This window comes from Uloborus diversus, chromosome 9 (genome assembly GCF_026930045.1).
Source record: "Uloborus diversus isolate 005 chromosome 9, Udiv.v.3.1, whole genome shotgun sequence".
Taxonomy (NCBI): Eukaryota; Metazoa; Arthropoda; class Arachnida; order Araneae; family Uloboridae; genus Uloborus; species Uloborus diversus.
The window spans coordinates 10,793,462-10,806,963 of NC_072739.1; the positions used below are offsets into that span (position 1 = coordinate 10,793,462).

General features: G+C 35.7%; 1 protein-coding gene across 3 annotated transcripts in view; it reads left to right on the plus strand.

Moving 5' to 3' along the window:
• LOC129229332 (uncharacterized) overlaps positions 1 to 13,502 on the plus strand; it is a 108,654-nt gene that overhangs the window by 34,778 nt on the left and 60,374 nt on the right. Inside the window, exon 2 of one of the 3 annotated variants that reach the window (XM_054863625.1) lies at positions 12,527 to 13,404. The exons of the other annotated variants lie outside the window; for them this stretch is intronic. Coding sequence (XP_054719600.1) covers positions 12,619 to 13,404 — 786 coding nt within the window. The 5' untranslated portion in view covers positions 12,527 to 12,618. The remainder of the gene's footprint in view (positions 1 to 12,526; positions 13,405 to 13,502) is intronic. 3 annotated transcript variants of the gene reach the window in all.

Here is a 13,502-nt window from a genome sequence, read left to right on the forward strand (position 1 = left end):
CACGAAAACTATACTATGAATTTAACAGTTTTCTAACTGATGTATATACTCATATAAATAATAGCCAATGATCGAGTAACCCGCGTGTTTCAACAATGAAACTTGCGCCACAGCATGATAATTTGATAATAAGTTTTGGTAATGTTAATCATGCAGGGAAAGGCTTGATTGTGACAAGGCTGAACTCAATCCGGTCACCTAACTGTTTTACAGATAAGACTGTCATTTCAGGGAATGAAGAAACGAAAAAGTGGTCGACAATGAACGCCACCTACTGGAGTTTAAGGTTCATCCACTGGAGTTAGGGTTAAAATTTCAACTCTCCAAATATCACCTAACAGGCAATGGCTTCGTTCGAATGTAGAAGCAATTTTCACCTGCCATATCTTGACGGGCGATTTTCTAGTTATTAATGTTTAGGGGTGACCCTCGGATAAGCCAATAAAATACCCTTAAACAAAATAATTATTCAGTCTGATTTCTTTCCTTGTATCGTGGAATGGGGTCGTTTCTAATATTTTAAAAGTATTTTTTCCTGAAAGAACATGCTTAAAAACATAGGATTTAACCATTTTTTTTAAAATAATTTGTTTAAGTTTCCTATTTTTAAAAATATATTTAAATCGGTGATCTTTCATTGTTTACATTTCTTGCCGATGACATCACAAATGATGAAATGCCATTCTGTGTTGCCATTCTCAGAGTAAAATACTAAATTCGCATCTTTACTCACGTGTATTGGCAACGATATGGCTGATAGCAAGCGTAGAGTGCAAATTTAATTCAGGGCCGTGGTAGCCTGATCGGTAAGGCATTGGACTCGGGACCGGAGGGCCTCGGGTTCGATCCTTGCTGGTCGAAGACCCACCGTCGTCATTAAAGGGGACTGGGCGACGTTAAATATGCTCGTGGTCTCAATGTCCTCCAAGTGAAACGATACCTCTGGGGGTGCTAGTACCAGGTAGCTATTAGCTCTTGGACTAGTTCTAAATTCTCATTAACTGCTCGATCCGGTGATGGTGCTGCCATCTATCGGTATATAAAAATAATGGAGGTAAGGCACTCAGTATGCAGACCTCGACATAAATGCAGTTGAAGTCAGTTGTGACTCTGAATCGAATCAAATTTAATTCACCTCTTGATTATCATAACGCGGAAACGCGGTACAAAGATGCGGCAAAAGGCATCATTTGTGACGTCATCAAGACCACGCCTTGTTTAAAAAATCGGACATTTAAAAAAATTAAATAAAAAATAACTGTTGGGAAAATGAAAGAACTTTCTGGGTCAATGTTATTATTATTATTTTTTTTTTTTTTGCTTATTCTATGAATTTCAGTGACTAAAAGTACTACTTTTGACTGAAGGAAACAACCCTGTTGGAAGGTCTTGGCTGCAATTCTGCTGTTGTAATTTTAGCTTTGAGTTATGAGGAAGTGATCTGACCCAGGACTGCCAAAGCTTGGGGGATAGCAATAGGGATCTTTGAATTTCTTTCCGAAATTCTTGGTTATTGCTCTTCATTGATGAAAGAAATACCGTTTACCAAATATTTTAACGAAAATATAATTTTTAGCTGCGCAGTCTAGACACACATTTATTTCCCCATTATTGGCAATTTTAATGTGATTCAGTGCTTTACTCTTTAATATCACAGACATTGGCCGAATTAAAACCAGACTTTAAAAAAAAAAGAAAAAAAAAAACCCGCCAAATGTTTCGCCAAGTTGGCGAAAAAACTTGGCGGCCTAAAGCTTGGCGATATATCGGAAAGTGTTTGCCAAATTATAACACCACTTGAGTTAACATTGAAATTAACAATGATTTCCCCCCAAAAAGTAGTAAAAGACCCCCTTAGGAACATCCGAATGCAACCTAAAGGGAAGATGCGCAACTAGACCCCACTAGAAGTCTACGTATCAAATTTCACCTTTCTAGGACATACCGTTTTTGAGTTATGCAAGATACATACGCACATACATACTGTAACGGATTCGGTGCGACTTCCACTTTCTTGAAATGAAGACACAGTTCTTGATAAAAACACGGGAAATTTATTTACACTATGTACAGGAAATATCGTCAACAACTGCTAAATTATTCATCAGCAATTAAGCAATTATCACACAACACCGTAAACTCAACGTTTACACACGTATTTACTTCCAAATACGAAAACAACACAGCGAAATGCCTCGCAATAAACAGAGCAAATACGCTCTCAGTTCGAAATATCAATCGAAACTAACTCCTTTATCACGCAGGACGCTTTTATAAACATCGAAGAATTTTCCACAACATTCTTACCTCTTCTCGAAATGCGCAGACCGTTATCAAATTTTATCAATGAAAAGAAAATAGGGGGTCGTATACTTTAGCCGAATGAAAAGGAGTTGTATATTCATTACGGGAAACTATTTACAGGTTACGTTACTACAATAATTACTATTTACAGGATTTGTAACAATACGTATATACGGACGTCACGAGAAAACTCGTTGGCATTAACTCGGGGATCGTCAAAATGGATATTTCGGGTGTCTGTACGTTCCTAGGCATATATCACGTGTGGTGGGGTCGAAAAAAAACCTCAACATTCATTCGGGGGTGAGCAAAATGGAAATTAAGGCCGATTTTTGAGTGAAAATTTTTTTGCGAATACAATACTTCCTTTTTTGTAAAAGGAAGTAAAAACCTCCGCTGGATGAAATTTTTCATTTTGGGTCGATAATCTTTCCTGCCTATCTGTATGTCTTGTTACTAACAGTGTATGCCGGTTAATAGAATCAGTGGTTAACTGAATCAATCGCTTTAATGAATCAAATCTTCCAAATCAGAACAATATCCAGCTTTATTGAATGGGCTGCTTTATGGAATCAAAACTGTTTAGAACAAACGTGATTCGTATAAGCGGCGGCCACTGTATCTTTATCGTTGTATAAACCTGGGGAACACCCCCCAGTTTCGCCGACACGAAATTTCCTTCTCCCCAGTTTTTCAGTTTCAATCATAACTTTTGATGTGGGGAGGAAATTTTACATTTCGGCGAAACTGGGCATGAAGCATTAAAACTGGAGACGTACCGAGTAGCACTTTGACCAAGTACCGAGGTACCGAGTTCCAATTATGTTTTAAGAAGAACCACCGACAAACACGTGACGAATTTTGAACTCATTAGGATAGTAGTATAGACCTCCATATCCAAATAATAGTTTTTAAAACAAAATTCCAGCTGAAATTTAATTATGCATTATTTAAAAGATTTTGTTTGTGTCAATAATTTAACAAATAACTTATTTTTTAAATTAAAAAAATAAACAAATAAGAGGTAGGATTGATCAAGTTGGACAAATTACATCAATCTATACTTCTAGTCCGCCAAACGTAAATAATTTTTAAAAGCTAATGAAACAACGTTAAAAACACAAATGTGCAGCAGCGCTGCAGGCACATGTTTCTGCATTACAGGGAACATCTTTTTCAGTGCATAAAATGTGAGCTAATGAATGTAAAAAAATCCGACTTTAGTCAGATGTCTTTAAATCCATAAGATCACATTTTGTGCATTGAAAAAAACATTCCTTCTTATGACAAAACACATGTCTGCAGTGTTCCTGCACATTTGTACTTTTAACGTTGTTTTATTTTTTAAGAAAAGATTATTTTATCCTTCTTATAAATAATTTTGTTTGTGGCAAAAATCCATTTAATAATATAATAAAAATTTCATATTTTCTGTACTTACCTTTTTTGCCCCATTTTTAATAAAGAAGTTTCATTAATTTTGGGGCATTAAAATATAAGATGTACTCCATTGAAGCACAAACTTCTGAAATCACACTATTCTCAAAATTTTAATTTGACTTGTAAATTTGAATTGAAAATGATTGCAGTATATTATATGCTTACAATTTTTTATTAATTGTAAAATCTGCTTTGAACAATATTCAATTTTTTACAACTACTCGGTATTGGCCGAATATCTGATCAAAATTTGGCCGAGTACCGAGTAGTTACCCAGTACTCGGTACGTATCTAATTAAAACAATATGCATTTTTTCTTTTTCAAATACGACTTTTACACCTTTTTTAAAGAACTGTTCCAAAGAAACTACTATTGAGAAATCAATTTTAGCATTAATTTTCAGATCTTTTTTAGTGTATCATATTTAAGATTAATAATCGAGAAACTAGAACAGTAGCAATTACAAAAAGTAAATAAGTTTTAAGAACCATTAGTTACATAATCCTGGGTTTTTTCGCCTTTGGGAATTTTATGAACCTAATCTTGAGTTTACGAAAAATCCCATTCGCAGTTCTAATCTAACCGTATCTAAGTTATGAGAGAATTTTCTGGTTCTTAAACTTACATTTTGTAATTCGTAAGCTCACTAAGCTTACTTAGTAAAGAATGCTCTTTTTCCCTTTTCTTTCTTCCTCTTTTTTTTTTTTTAAATTTGTATTATAATTATTACTAGTGGTACCCGCACGGCTTTGCCCGTAGTAGAAAATGAAAAGGTCATTTGTTTCGCCTGTATATTAACAAATATGGATGATGAATTTCTCGCCAATTGGCTATATTCATTTGCTTGCAAATGTTGCGGTTCCATGTTATGATAATTCCGTAATGTATTCGTCCACGTTGTGATAATTTCCCCTGGAAAATTTCTTGAAATTGGAGTAAAAAAGGAACAAAATCGAATTTTTGAAAAATCGCTTCGAGGTGCACACCCCCATGCAAATTAAAAGGTCTATTGGTTCGTTTGTATATTTACAAATAATGTACGGTGAATTTCCCGCCAATTGGCTTGTGCCCATGTTACGGTTCCACGTTATGATAATTTCGTAATTTACTCGTCCATCATTTTGTTCTTAAAATTGGAATGGAAAAAGAACCACATGGAATTTTCAAAAAATCGCTTCGAGGTGACCACCCCCATGCTACAAACTAATTCTGTGCCAAATTTCATGAAAATTGGCCGAACGATTTAGGCGCTATGCGCGTCACGGACATCCTGGCAGACAGAGAGAGAGATCCAGACAGACTTTCAGCTTTATTATTAGTAAAGATAAAGATTAAATGTGTGCCATCATTCTACAAATCGATATTCGTTATCTAATTTTATTTTCCACAATGTTTGTTTACTTTGGCGAAGTTTATTGACATCAATGTCTGTTTGTGCGTGGTGGTCAATTTCAAAGCTAAAATAGAAACAAAAAGGAGTAGGCATTAAAGTCCGGGTTAATTATTTGTAGAAACGCAAAAAGATGATGCAGTTTTTGAGAAGACACATGTTTTCATTGTTTTCGAACAATAATTATCTGGGAAAAAATAGTGCTAAAATTTTACGAGTTCCATGTTTTAATTGTCAATAAATACTTTAATGTAACTCAATGTTAACAATGTATGAGCAGTTTTTATGCGAATTTTTCTTTCCATTTGTTATTAAAGAGAACACTTTAAAAAGTTATAGGCAACATTTTATATCTTAATGTCACGTTAGAGCCCGTTCTACTTCTAGCTTTGGATTAGATTGTGAAAAAAAGAATGAATAAATTTTTCTTGCTGTTTTAAACCGCTGGTGAACAAATATTCTCCAAGTAAAACTAAACTTCAGTCGGCGATAGGCACATTGAGACATTTTTTACTTGTACTTTTTACAAACTTAATAGGATTTTTTAATTACAAATTATTTTACTTTAAATGTTATATTCTATTAATCCTTCGCAAATATTTGATGTGCGGAAAAAAGAATACAAAATAAATGTTTCACCTTAAATATTGAACAACATGTTTTCGACAATGTTTTCTATAATTGAAAGTACAGTAAACCCTCCTTTTACGCGGTTACGATTTTACGCGGTTTAAGATTTGACACCTTAATTTTATTTTACGCGGGTGAGTTTCGGTTTCACGTGGATGCGGCAATGCAAACGGATAAAATTTTCCCCTCTTTCAAAATCCAAACTCCTAAAGAGTGCAGATTTACGCGTAATCAACTGCATTTTGGCGTGCTAATAATCAAGCTTGGGCCACTGGAGATATTTTATGCGATTGGTTCCAGAGCTCTTTCCAGAAGCAAAGTTATTAAACTCGCACAGTTCAGAGCTCATTGGAAGAAGAGCTTTCAGGAGTGACACAGGAGGCCAAAACCATCGAGGATACCGACATCGGTGACGCACAACTAGAAACGTTCACATTTAAAAATTTCAGTCATTCCTAGACAATAGAAATGATCTTTCTGATTTGTTAGTGAAGGAAGATTCTATCATGGAAATGACGCAAGTGATCATGGATGCGTTAATGCTCTGCAAAGAATTGCAGAGAAAAGTTCTTTATGACTGCCAAAAGACTATCATAGCCAGCTCCTCTTTATAAACAGAACACGAAATTAATTTCTGTTTTCTTTATACATATAGTGCATAAAAGTCGATATAAGCACACATTAAACTTATTGTAATTAGTCATCACTAGAATGAAGTATTTTGTTATCTACGGAACAAAACCCCTATTTTAACACTTGTATTAGGTCTCAATTTACGCGGCATTTCCGTGGAACGTAACCCCCTGCGTAAAACGAGGGTCTACTCTCTACTGTATCGAAAATTTGAATGCTCTGCAGCAAAATGTTTGGTTCTCAAAGGTTTAATATGCCTCACTGGATAACAGCACTATTTCTGGGACAACTCTGTGTGAAAATTCTCTCCGTCAGACTAACCGCCAGAGTTCAGTTGAAAAAACTTGTTTTGCATAGTCTAAAAGTAAGTCATACACGCCTACTAATTATTGATCATTTCATTTGTGACCACCAGTAAGCAATTTCTCACGGTGATAATATCGAAACGTGACTCGAACCGCACAGCTGGCTGTGTACATGTGATATGTTAATCGCGTCTATCGAATTAATGTTAGAGATTTATGTTTTGATTATACATGAGCTCGCTGTATAAAGATACAAACTAGAAAAAATATTATAGTTTCGTTGTTTGAAGAAGATTTATGTATACATAAAGCAAATCAAAATACTGACTAAAAGGCTTCCCCCTCCCCCCAAAGCTCGTTACCGCATCATTATGATGTGGTGAACGAATTTGATGCCAAGTTTTAAATTTTTTTTTTATTGAGCAATCACGATTGCTTATTGCTTTCATTTGACTGTTTTTGGCGTGCTATCATTTTATTTTTTCACCGCCACGCTCCGCAGCATCACCGTCGACCGGCTCCTCACGATGCTGCTCCTATAGCGAAAGCCGTCTCCAGGTTGCGTCCATGTCCTACACACACGCGCATTTATACATAACTACACACACACGCACGCACACACATATACACACAAACACATACACACACATGCATAAACACATGCACAAACACACACACGCATACACACAGACACCTACACATACATATATCCACACACACATGCATAAACACATGCACAAACACACACACGCATACACACAGACACCTACACATACACACACATATATCCACACACACATGCATAAACATGCACAAACACACACAAACGCATACACACAGACACCTACACATACACACAACTACCCACACATTCATGCCTGCACACAGACACAAACACATATGCCTATACACACATACACATACCCCCCCCCCCACACACACACATTCACAACTACCCACACACTTATGCCAGCACACAGACACAAACACACATGTCTACACACACATACACATACCCCCTACACACAAACACATACCCCCCACACACAAACACACACGCCTACATATACACACTCGTGACTGCGAAAAACATAATTTGAATTCAAAACGTTAAAATTCAAATTTTTTTTTTTTTTTTTGCATATTTTGAATGCAGGGTACTAACCTAGGGGGAGGGGTTCATGATTTTGATAGGGTTTTTCCCCCTAGTTTTTCTAGGGAGTGGAGGGGCTCTGACTCTTGAGGGGCGGTATGTCCTTGCTCTTGAGGGTTGGATGGGCACTCCTGTTAAATGTTCCTATTAACTCTATAGAAATAATTTATCTGACGTCAAAAATGTTTTTCCTGGCTTCTAAGATTGTATAATATTTGTTTGGATTTCTGCGTCACGTTATCACATCATGGGCTGTCCTCGCCGAGACCTTTCAAAAAACCAAAAACAAAATTTGTTCGAATCAGACTTATTCCCTCAAAAGTTGTTGGGAGGGGGGGGGAGGAGACGGACAGGCACACATTTTCCCCATCTCAAAACCCTTTGTTTTAATTTAATTTTTTCAGTATTTAATCATTTCATTCTTGACTTCTTTTTGTTCTTCGCAATGATTTTACGATGCATTCATGTCTTGACTATTTTTTTTTCCTACTTTTCATGGAAAGTAGGCTAGAAAAGAAATATCCTCACTTGTTCGACGGATTTTTGGTTCATCAGTAACTTTCAGTTAACTTCGAAGTGTTAAAGGAATTTTTCCCAGAAAAAAGATAATGCACTGGAAGTCGACAGACAATATGACGGTGTTATGAAATACAAAGTATTGCTCTCTTAAAGCGATTTTTTTCTCCTTGAAAGATGTTTATGCTTTTACCTACTTAACATTAAACCACAACCAGATCTTTCCGATTTCCTTATTAAATTCCGGTTCTCGTTTAACCAGGGCTTGTTATAAGCGAATTCGATTGCTCTGTGATTTACAATCATATGAAATTCTGAAAATAAAATTGTGCTTATAGGTGTTCATTTTCACTGGTCAAACTTCGCTTTATTCAATGCTTATTAAAATAAAGTTTTTTTTCTTTCTTTTGATCTTTACTAATCATAAAGCTGAATGTCCGGATATCTATCGGAATATCTGTGACGCACAAAGCGCCTAGACCGTTCAACCGATTTTCATGAAATTAGGCACAGAATTAGTTTGCAGCATGAGAATGTACACATTGAAGCGATTTTTCGAAAATTCGATTTTGTTCTTTTTCTGTTCCAATTTTAGGAACATTTTACAGAGCAAATTATCATAACGTGGAAAAGTAAATTATCGAATTATCATAACGTGGAACCGTAACATGGGCGAGCAAATGAACATAGCAAATTAGAAATTCATCATCCATTATTTGTAAACATACTTGCGAACTAAATGACCTATTAATGTACTACTACGGGCAAAGCCGTGAGGGTACCGCTAGCTGGAAATAAAGTGAGAGAAAACATTTATTTATATACAAATAATAACCATTATAAGGTTGAGGATAAACTTCAGCCTAGTTCCAGACTCGTAAGACCTTGGTATTTTTGAGCTTGTAGTAATTACTATTTGTGTTCTTAACTATATGAGGGTTGCTGTGAAAGAAGAATAAGATGGACCCATTTATATTACGGGAAAACCAGATTCTTGGTAAAGTTTTATTGTTCGCATTTTCAGACTCATTACCAAATCTGAAAGGAATTTCAAAAGAAATGGATGCTACTGTCTTGAACTTGTTTTTAAAAACATGTTTCTGGAGAATTGATATTTCGCAAGAAATTAACTTCCTTGTTTGAACTAGTTTCACTTAAATTAAAGCTCTAGGAAAATTTGTAGAAGTTGCATGTAATTTTAATAATTATACCTATTGCTCTTTTATAGTGTGTTAGCTTAAAACTTGTTTCTAAAGATTTATTCTTAAATGCATTACGACAATGAAGTTTCGTTTTCAAAAGAAGCCGAATGTTTATTCTTTAAAGTGGAACAAAGAAAAATCTCAACTGCTCCATAATACAATGAGAATACTTTTCATGAGATGGCTAGAAAATGAAATTTCATTTCAGATTTAATGATCTTTAAAGCAGTTTTTTACTTTGCCAACTAATCGCCGTTTGAATGCTAAACAGTGCTACCAAAGTGCTGGTTTCTAGATTATTTACTTTAACTAGTACCTTAAAAGGGAAGTACATAAGTACAGATAGTTGGATTCCAGGCACGTGACCAGTAAACTCAGGAGCGCCCCGAACTTACATTTTAGGATGGCGGAAATTCGCAATTTGCAGAATGGAACTCTAAATTTCGCTGAATGATGGTAATTTTGCCGAATAGAGCTCCAAATTTGACCAAATCGTGAGACAAAATTTGCCGAATAAAGAAATTTTTTGAAGGTCACGGTGATGTGATCTCCCAGCGGGGCGTCCCTGAGTGAACCACTTAATGCTCATTCATTAGTTCAACCTATTAAATAGATCAAGAGTAGTTTTATCTTTCTCCTATTTTTGTATGAAAGGGACATATTAATGTCATATTTATTTATACAGGGTGGTCCAAAAATGACTGATATATTTGAAAAATCAATAAAAAGTAAACGGGCTGCGAGAGAAATATACCGTTTGTTACTTCATGCTTGGCATAACAGTAAATTTTCAAACTTTCAAAATTAGTTATAATGTTCCTCATCAGATGGCGCTGCAGGTATTTTAAAAGGTATAAAAGAAAATGCAATCTGTAAGATTGCCAAAATGACCGGTTTACTTGAAAAATCAATCGCCATATGTTGAGGAACATTGCAACTAAATTTGAAAGTTTGTCGGTTTGAAAATTTATTGTTGTCCCCCAAGCATAATGCAACAAATGGTATATTTATATCGCTGCCCGTTTTGTTTTTATTGATTTTTCAAGTGTATCAGTCATTTTTGGAACACCTTGTACAGGGGCGGCATTTCAGCATTTCGTTTGGGGGGTCGAGTTTCTTGAACATGAATTTCCTCAGAACGGTATAAAATACATATTGTTTAACAAGAACTGATAATTAAATGGTTTTAATGTTAAGAATAATTAGGTTTGTAAAGAACCAATTAAAAAATTTTCGACCGAAGCTTTAAATTTATTTTGTTATAAGTTATCTCACAAAATATCTCGGTACTAGTTTTTATTTTTTAGTAAAGTTTTAATCTGCTATTTTTGAAGTCAGGAAGAACAGAAAATTTTGTAACTATAGTTAATCAATATCCAATGACTTAATTTATTGCCAGTATAGCTAAAGAGGAAGGACTTGCTTTGCCTCATTGCGCTTCGAAGGCAATTCTCTAACCTCCTGAGACACGAAAGTCAAAATTGGTTGACGTTCAGTTCTCCTACAACCTACAACTTTCTGGTTGTGTGCGTAGTTTTTTACATCGATGAAGAGGCTCCATTATTGTAGCCTTAAAATAGCTATATGCTGTATTTTCGTGTAAATTTGTGCTTTATTTACATCGGTTTTTCAATTTAATCACGGAAGTCATCTTTCAAATGACTGAAATGATTGAAACAGTCAAAAAACAATGGAAGCAAGAAAGTTATGTCAAAAAAGCACATTTCCTTTAGATTCGTCTCTTTAAAATAACCAAGAAAGCTTTTTAAATAGGCTAGTATTTATTTTGTATCATTAAAAAGTATAATCACAATTCACAAAACAATTCCTCTTTCCTTATGCTATTACTTATAAGTGTAAAATTTTCTTTTTCGCTTTCTATAACCGACCTACATAATATTGAAGTTAAGACCAATAATAAATCTATCTCATTAAATCCTGTCTCAATTTCTTGAGAAACTGAATTGATCAGTTTATTCAAAATATTGATTTAATATTTTCACTAAAACTTCATCTGGGTTTTGTCACCTCTTCCACATTGGCATACATTAAAAACTGTTACGAAAAGTTCTGTCACAAAGTTCCACACCTGGTTCAAGTATGCATTAATGCGAAAATTACTAAGAGTTTCAATTGTCAATCCAAGAATTAAGATTAGCAAATTAAAATTTTTATGATAGAGTGTAGCATTTATCAAAAAAACGCTCCGCAGTATAAATAAAGTAAACAAAAAATTCAGACAAAGGCTTACATATTAAAATGACATCAAATTTTTTATCAATGAAAAGGTCGCTTTCCAGTAATTCTTCCATGGGGCTTTTATAACTCTTGAAGACCATCTTGTGTCACTCAGAGATTGTCAAGTAAAGAGCCTCAAGATACATTTGTTGATGTGAAAGTATTTTTTGATGTGAGATGTTTTTCAAAAATAGCATATCTTTACAAAACGTTCCCATGAAAGCATATGATACACCGAGTTGCTAAAATGTGTTTCTAGTACATGGCGTCAATGAACACTTACTAGCTGAACATTAAGTTATAATATGAGCATAAAAATTTATGTAAACTGACATAGAATTTACGCGTAAAAATTGCACAGACTCTACACTGTACGGGTATCTCATACAAGATGCTCCGTCATAACATAGATTACTCAATTTTGAAATATTTAACCCATATGAAGAGATTACTTCTTTAGTAAGGCAAACACTTATCCTCCATCAGTTTTTTCTGTTCTGAAAATTCAGGCAAATGATTTTCTAAGTTATCTAAATTGAATTTTACCATTTTATATTATTCTTAGTGAAAAATTTGGGGGTGCAACCGCCCCCTCTCGCACCCCCTATTTGCCGCCCCTGACCCTGTATATGATGAATGTTTCATCTTCTTTTACGTTATTATTCCAATGCTGGTGAAATACGTTCACTCACGCAATTATGTTTTTCTTTTCAGGTGGGCACCCGGAACCCTCCAGTTTCTTCGAAATGAGCAGCACCAGTAAAGAATCTTCAAACTGCTAAGTCATTCTTCAGTATTCTACTGCTATGGAACCATACAACGCCAATCAACCCTTGTATGCAATTTACCGGAATGGTACCACCAACACCTTCGAAGACAAACCCGAACAGATCTATTCCGATCCTGAGATCGTGATGAAGAATTCCAACAACGAGAAATATGCGGTCAAATACATCATGGAAAAGTATGACTCTCTACGGTGTCTAAATAGCCAAATCGATAACATGCATATATCGTCTGATTCGGGGGATTCTGTCGCGAAGGACTCTTTGAGCGGCACTGCTGAGGATCCTGCCGTCGATTACGATGACGATGACTATGTCCAAGAAGATCATGGTGAACTATCTGAACAGGACATTGTACAGGTGGAAGTGTTCTTCCGCAGTCATAAGACATACGTCTCGGTCTGCCACTGCCTAGCCAACCTGTATTTCACCATGGCAGACCAGAAAACCAAAGAGTGGGAGCTGGCTAGGACAGGAATACCTGTCCTCCTCCTGGACAAAGGCGACACCAAGGCCAGGAACAAAAGAATGCTCCAGATAGTGCTGGCAGAGAAAGGATCTGGTTTCGTCCTCTGGAAGGACATTATTGACAATCTCTCGAACTATAAAGCAGAAGAGAGTTGTACGTTCCACACAATGTATTTGTCGAGCGACCATCGGAAAATGGCTGGACTGAGCTTCGATATCCCAGATGCTGCTGAGAAGTTTTTGCGGGAAATCGAGCAGCTGACGTCAGATCCTTTGAACATAAGTCTTTCAGTTCCGAAGCAGAAGAAGAAGAAACAGAAAGCTCCGAAGAAAGAAAAGGTTAGTGCTGAAAGTGACATAAAATGTGCTCCATGCTTGTTTATCTGATTGATTTCATATCGTCACCTCAGAGCAACAGTAGGGTACTGTCCAACCAC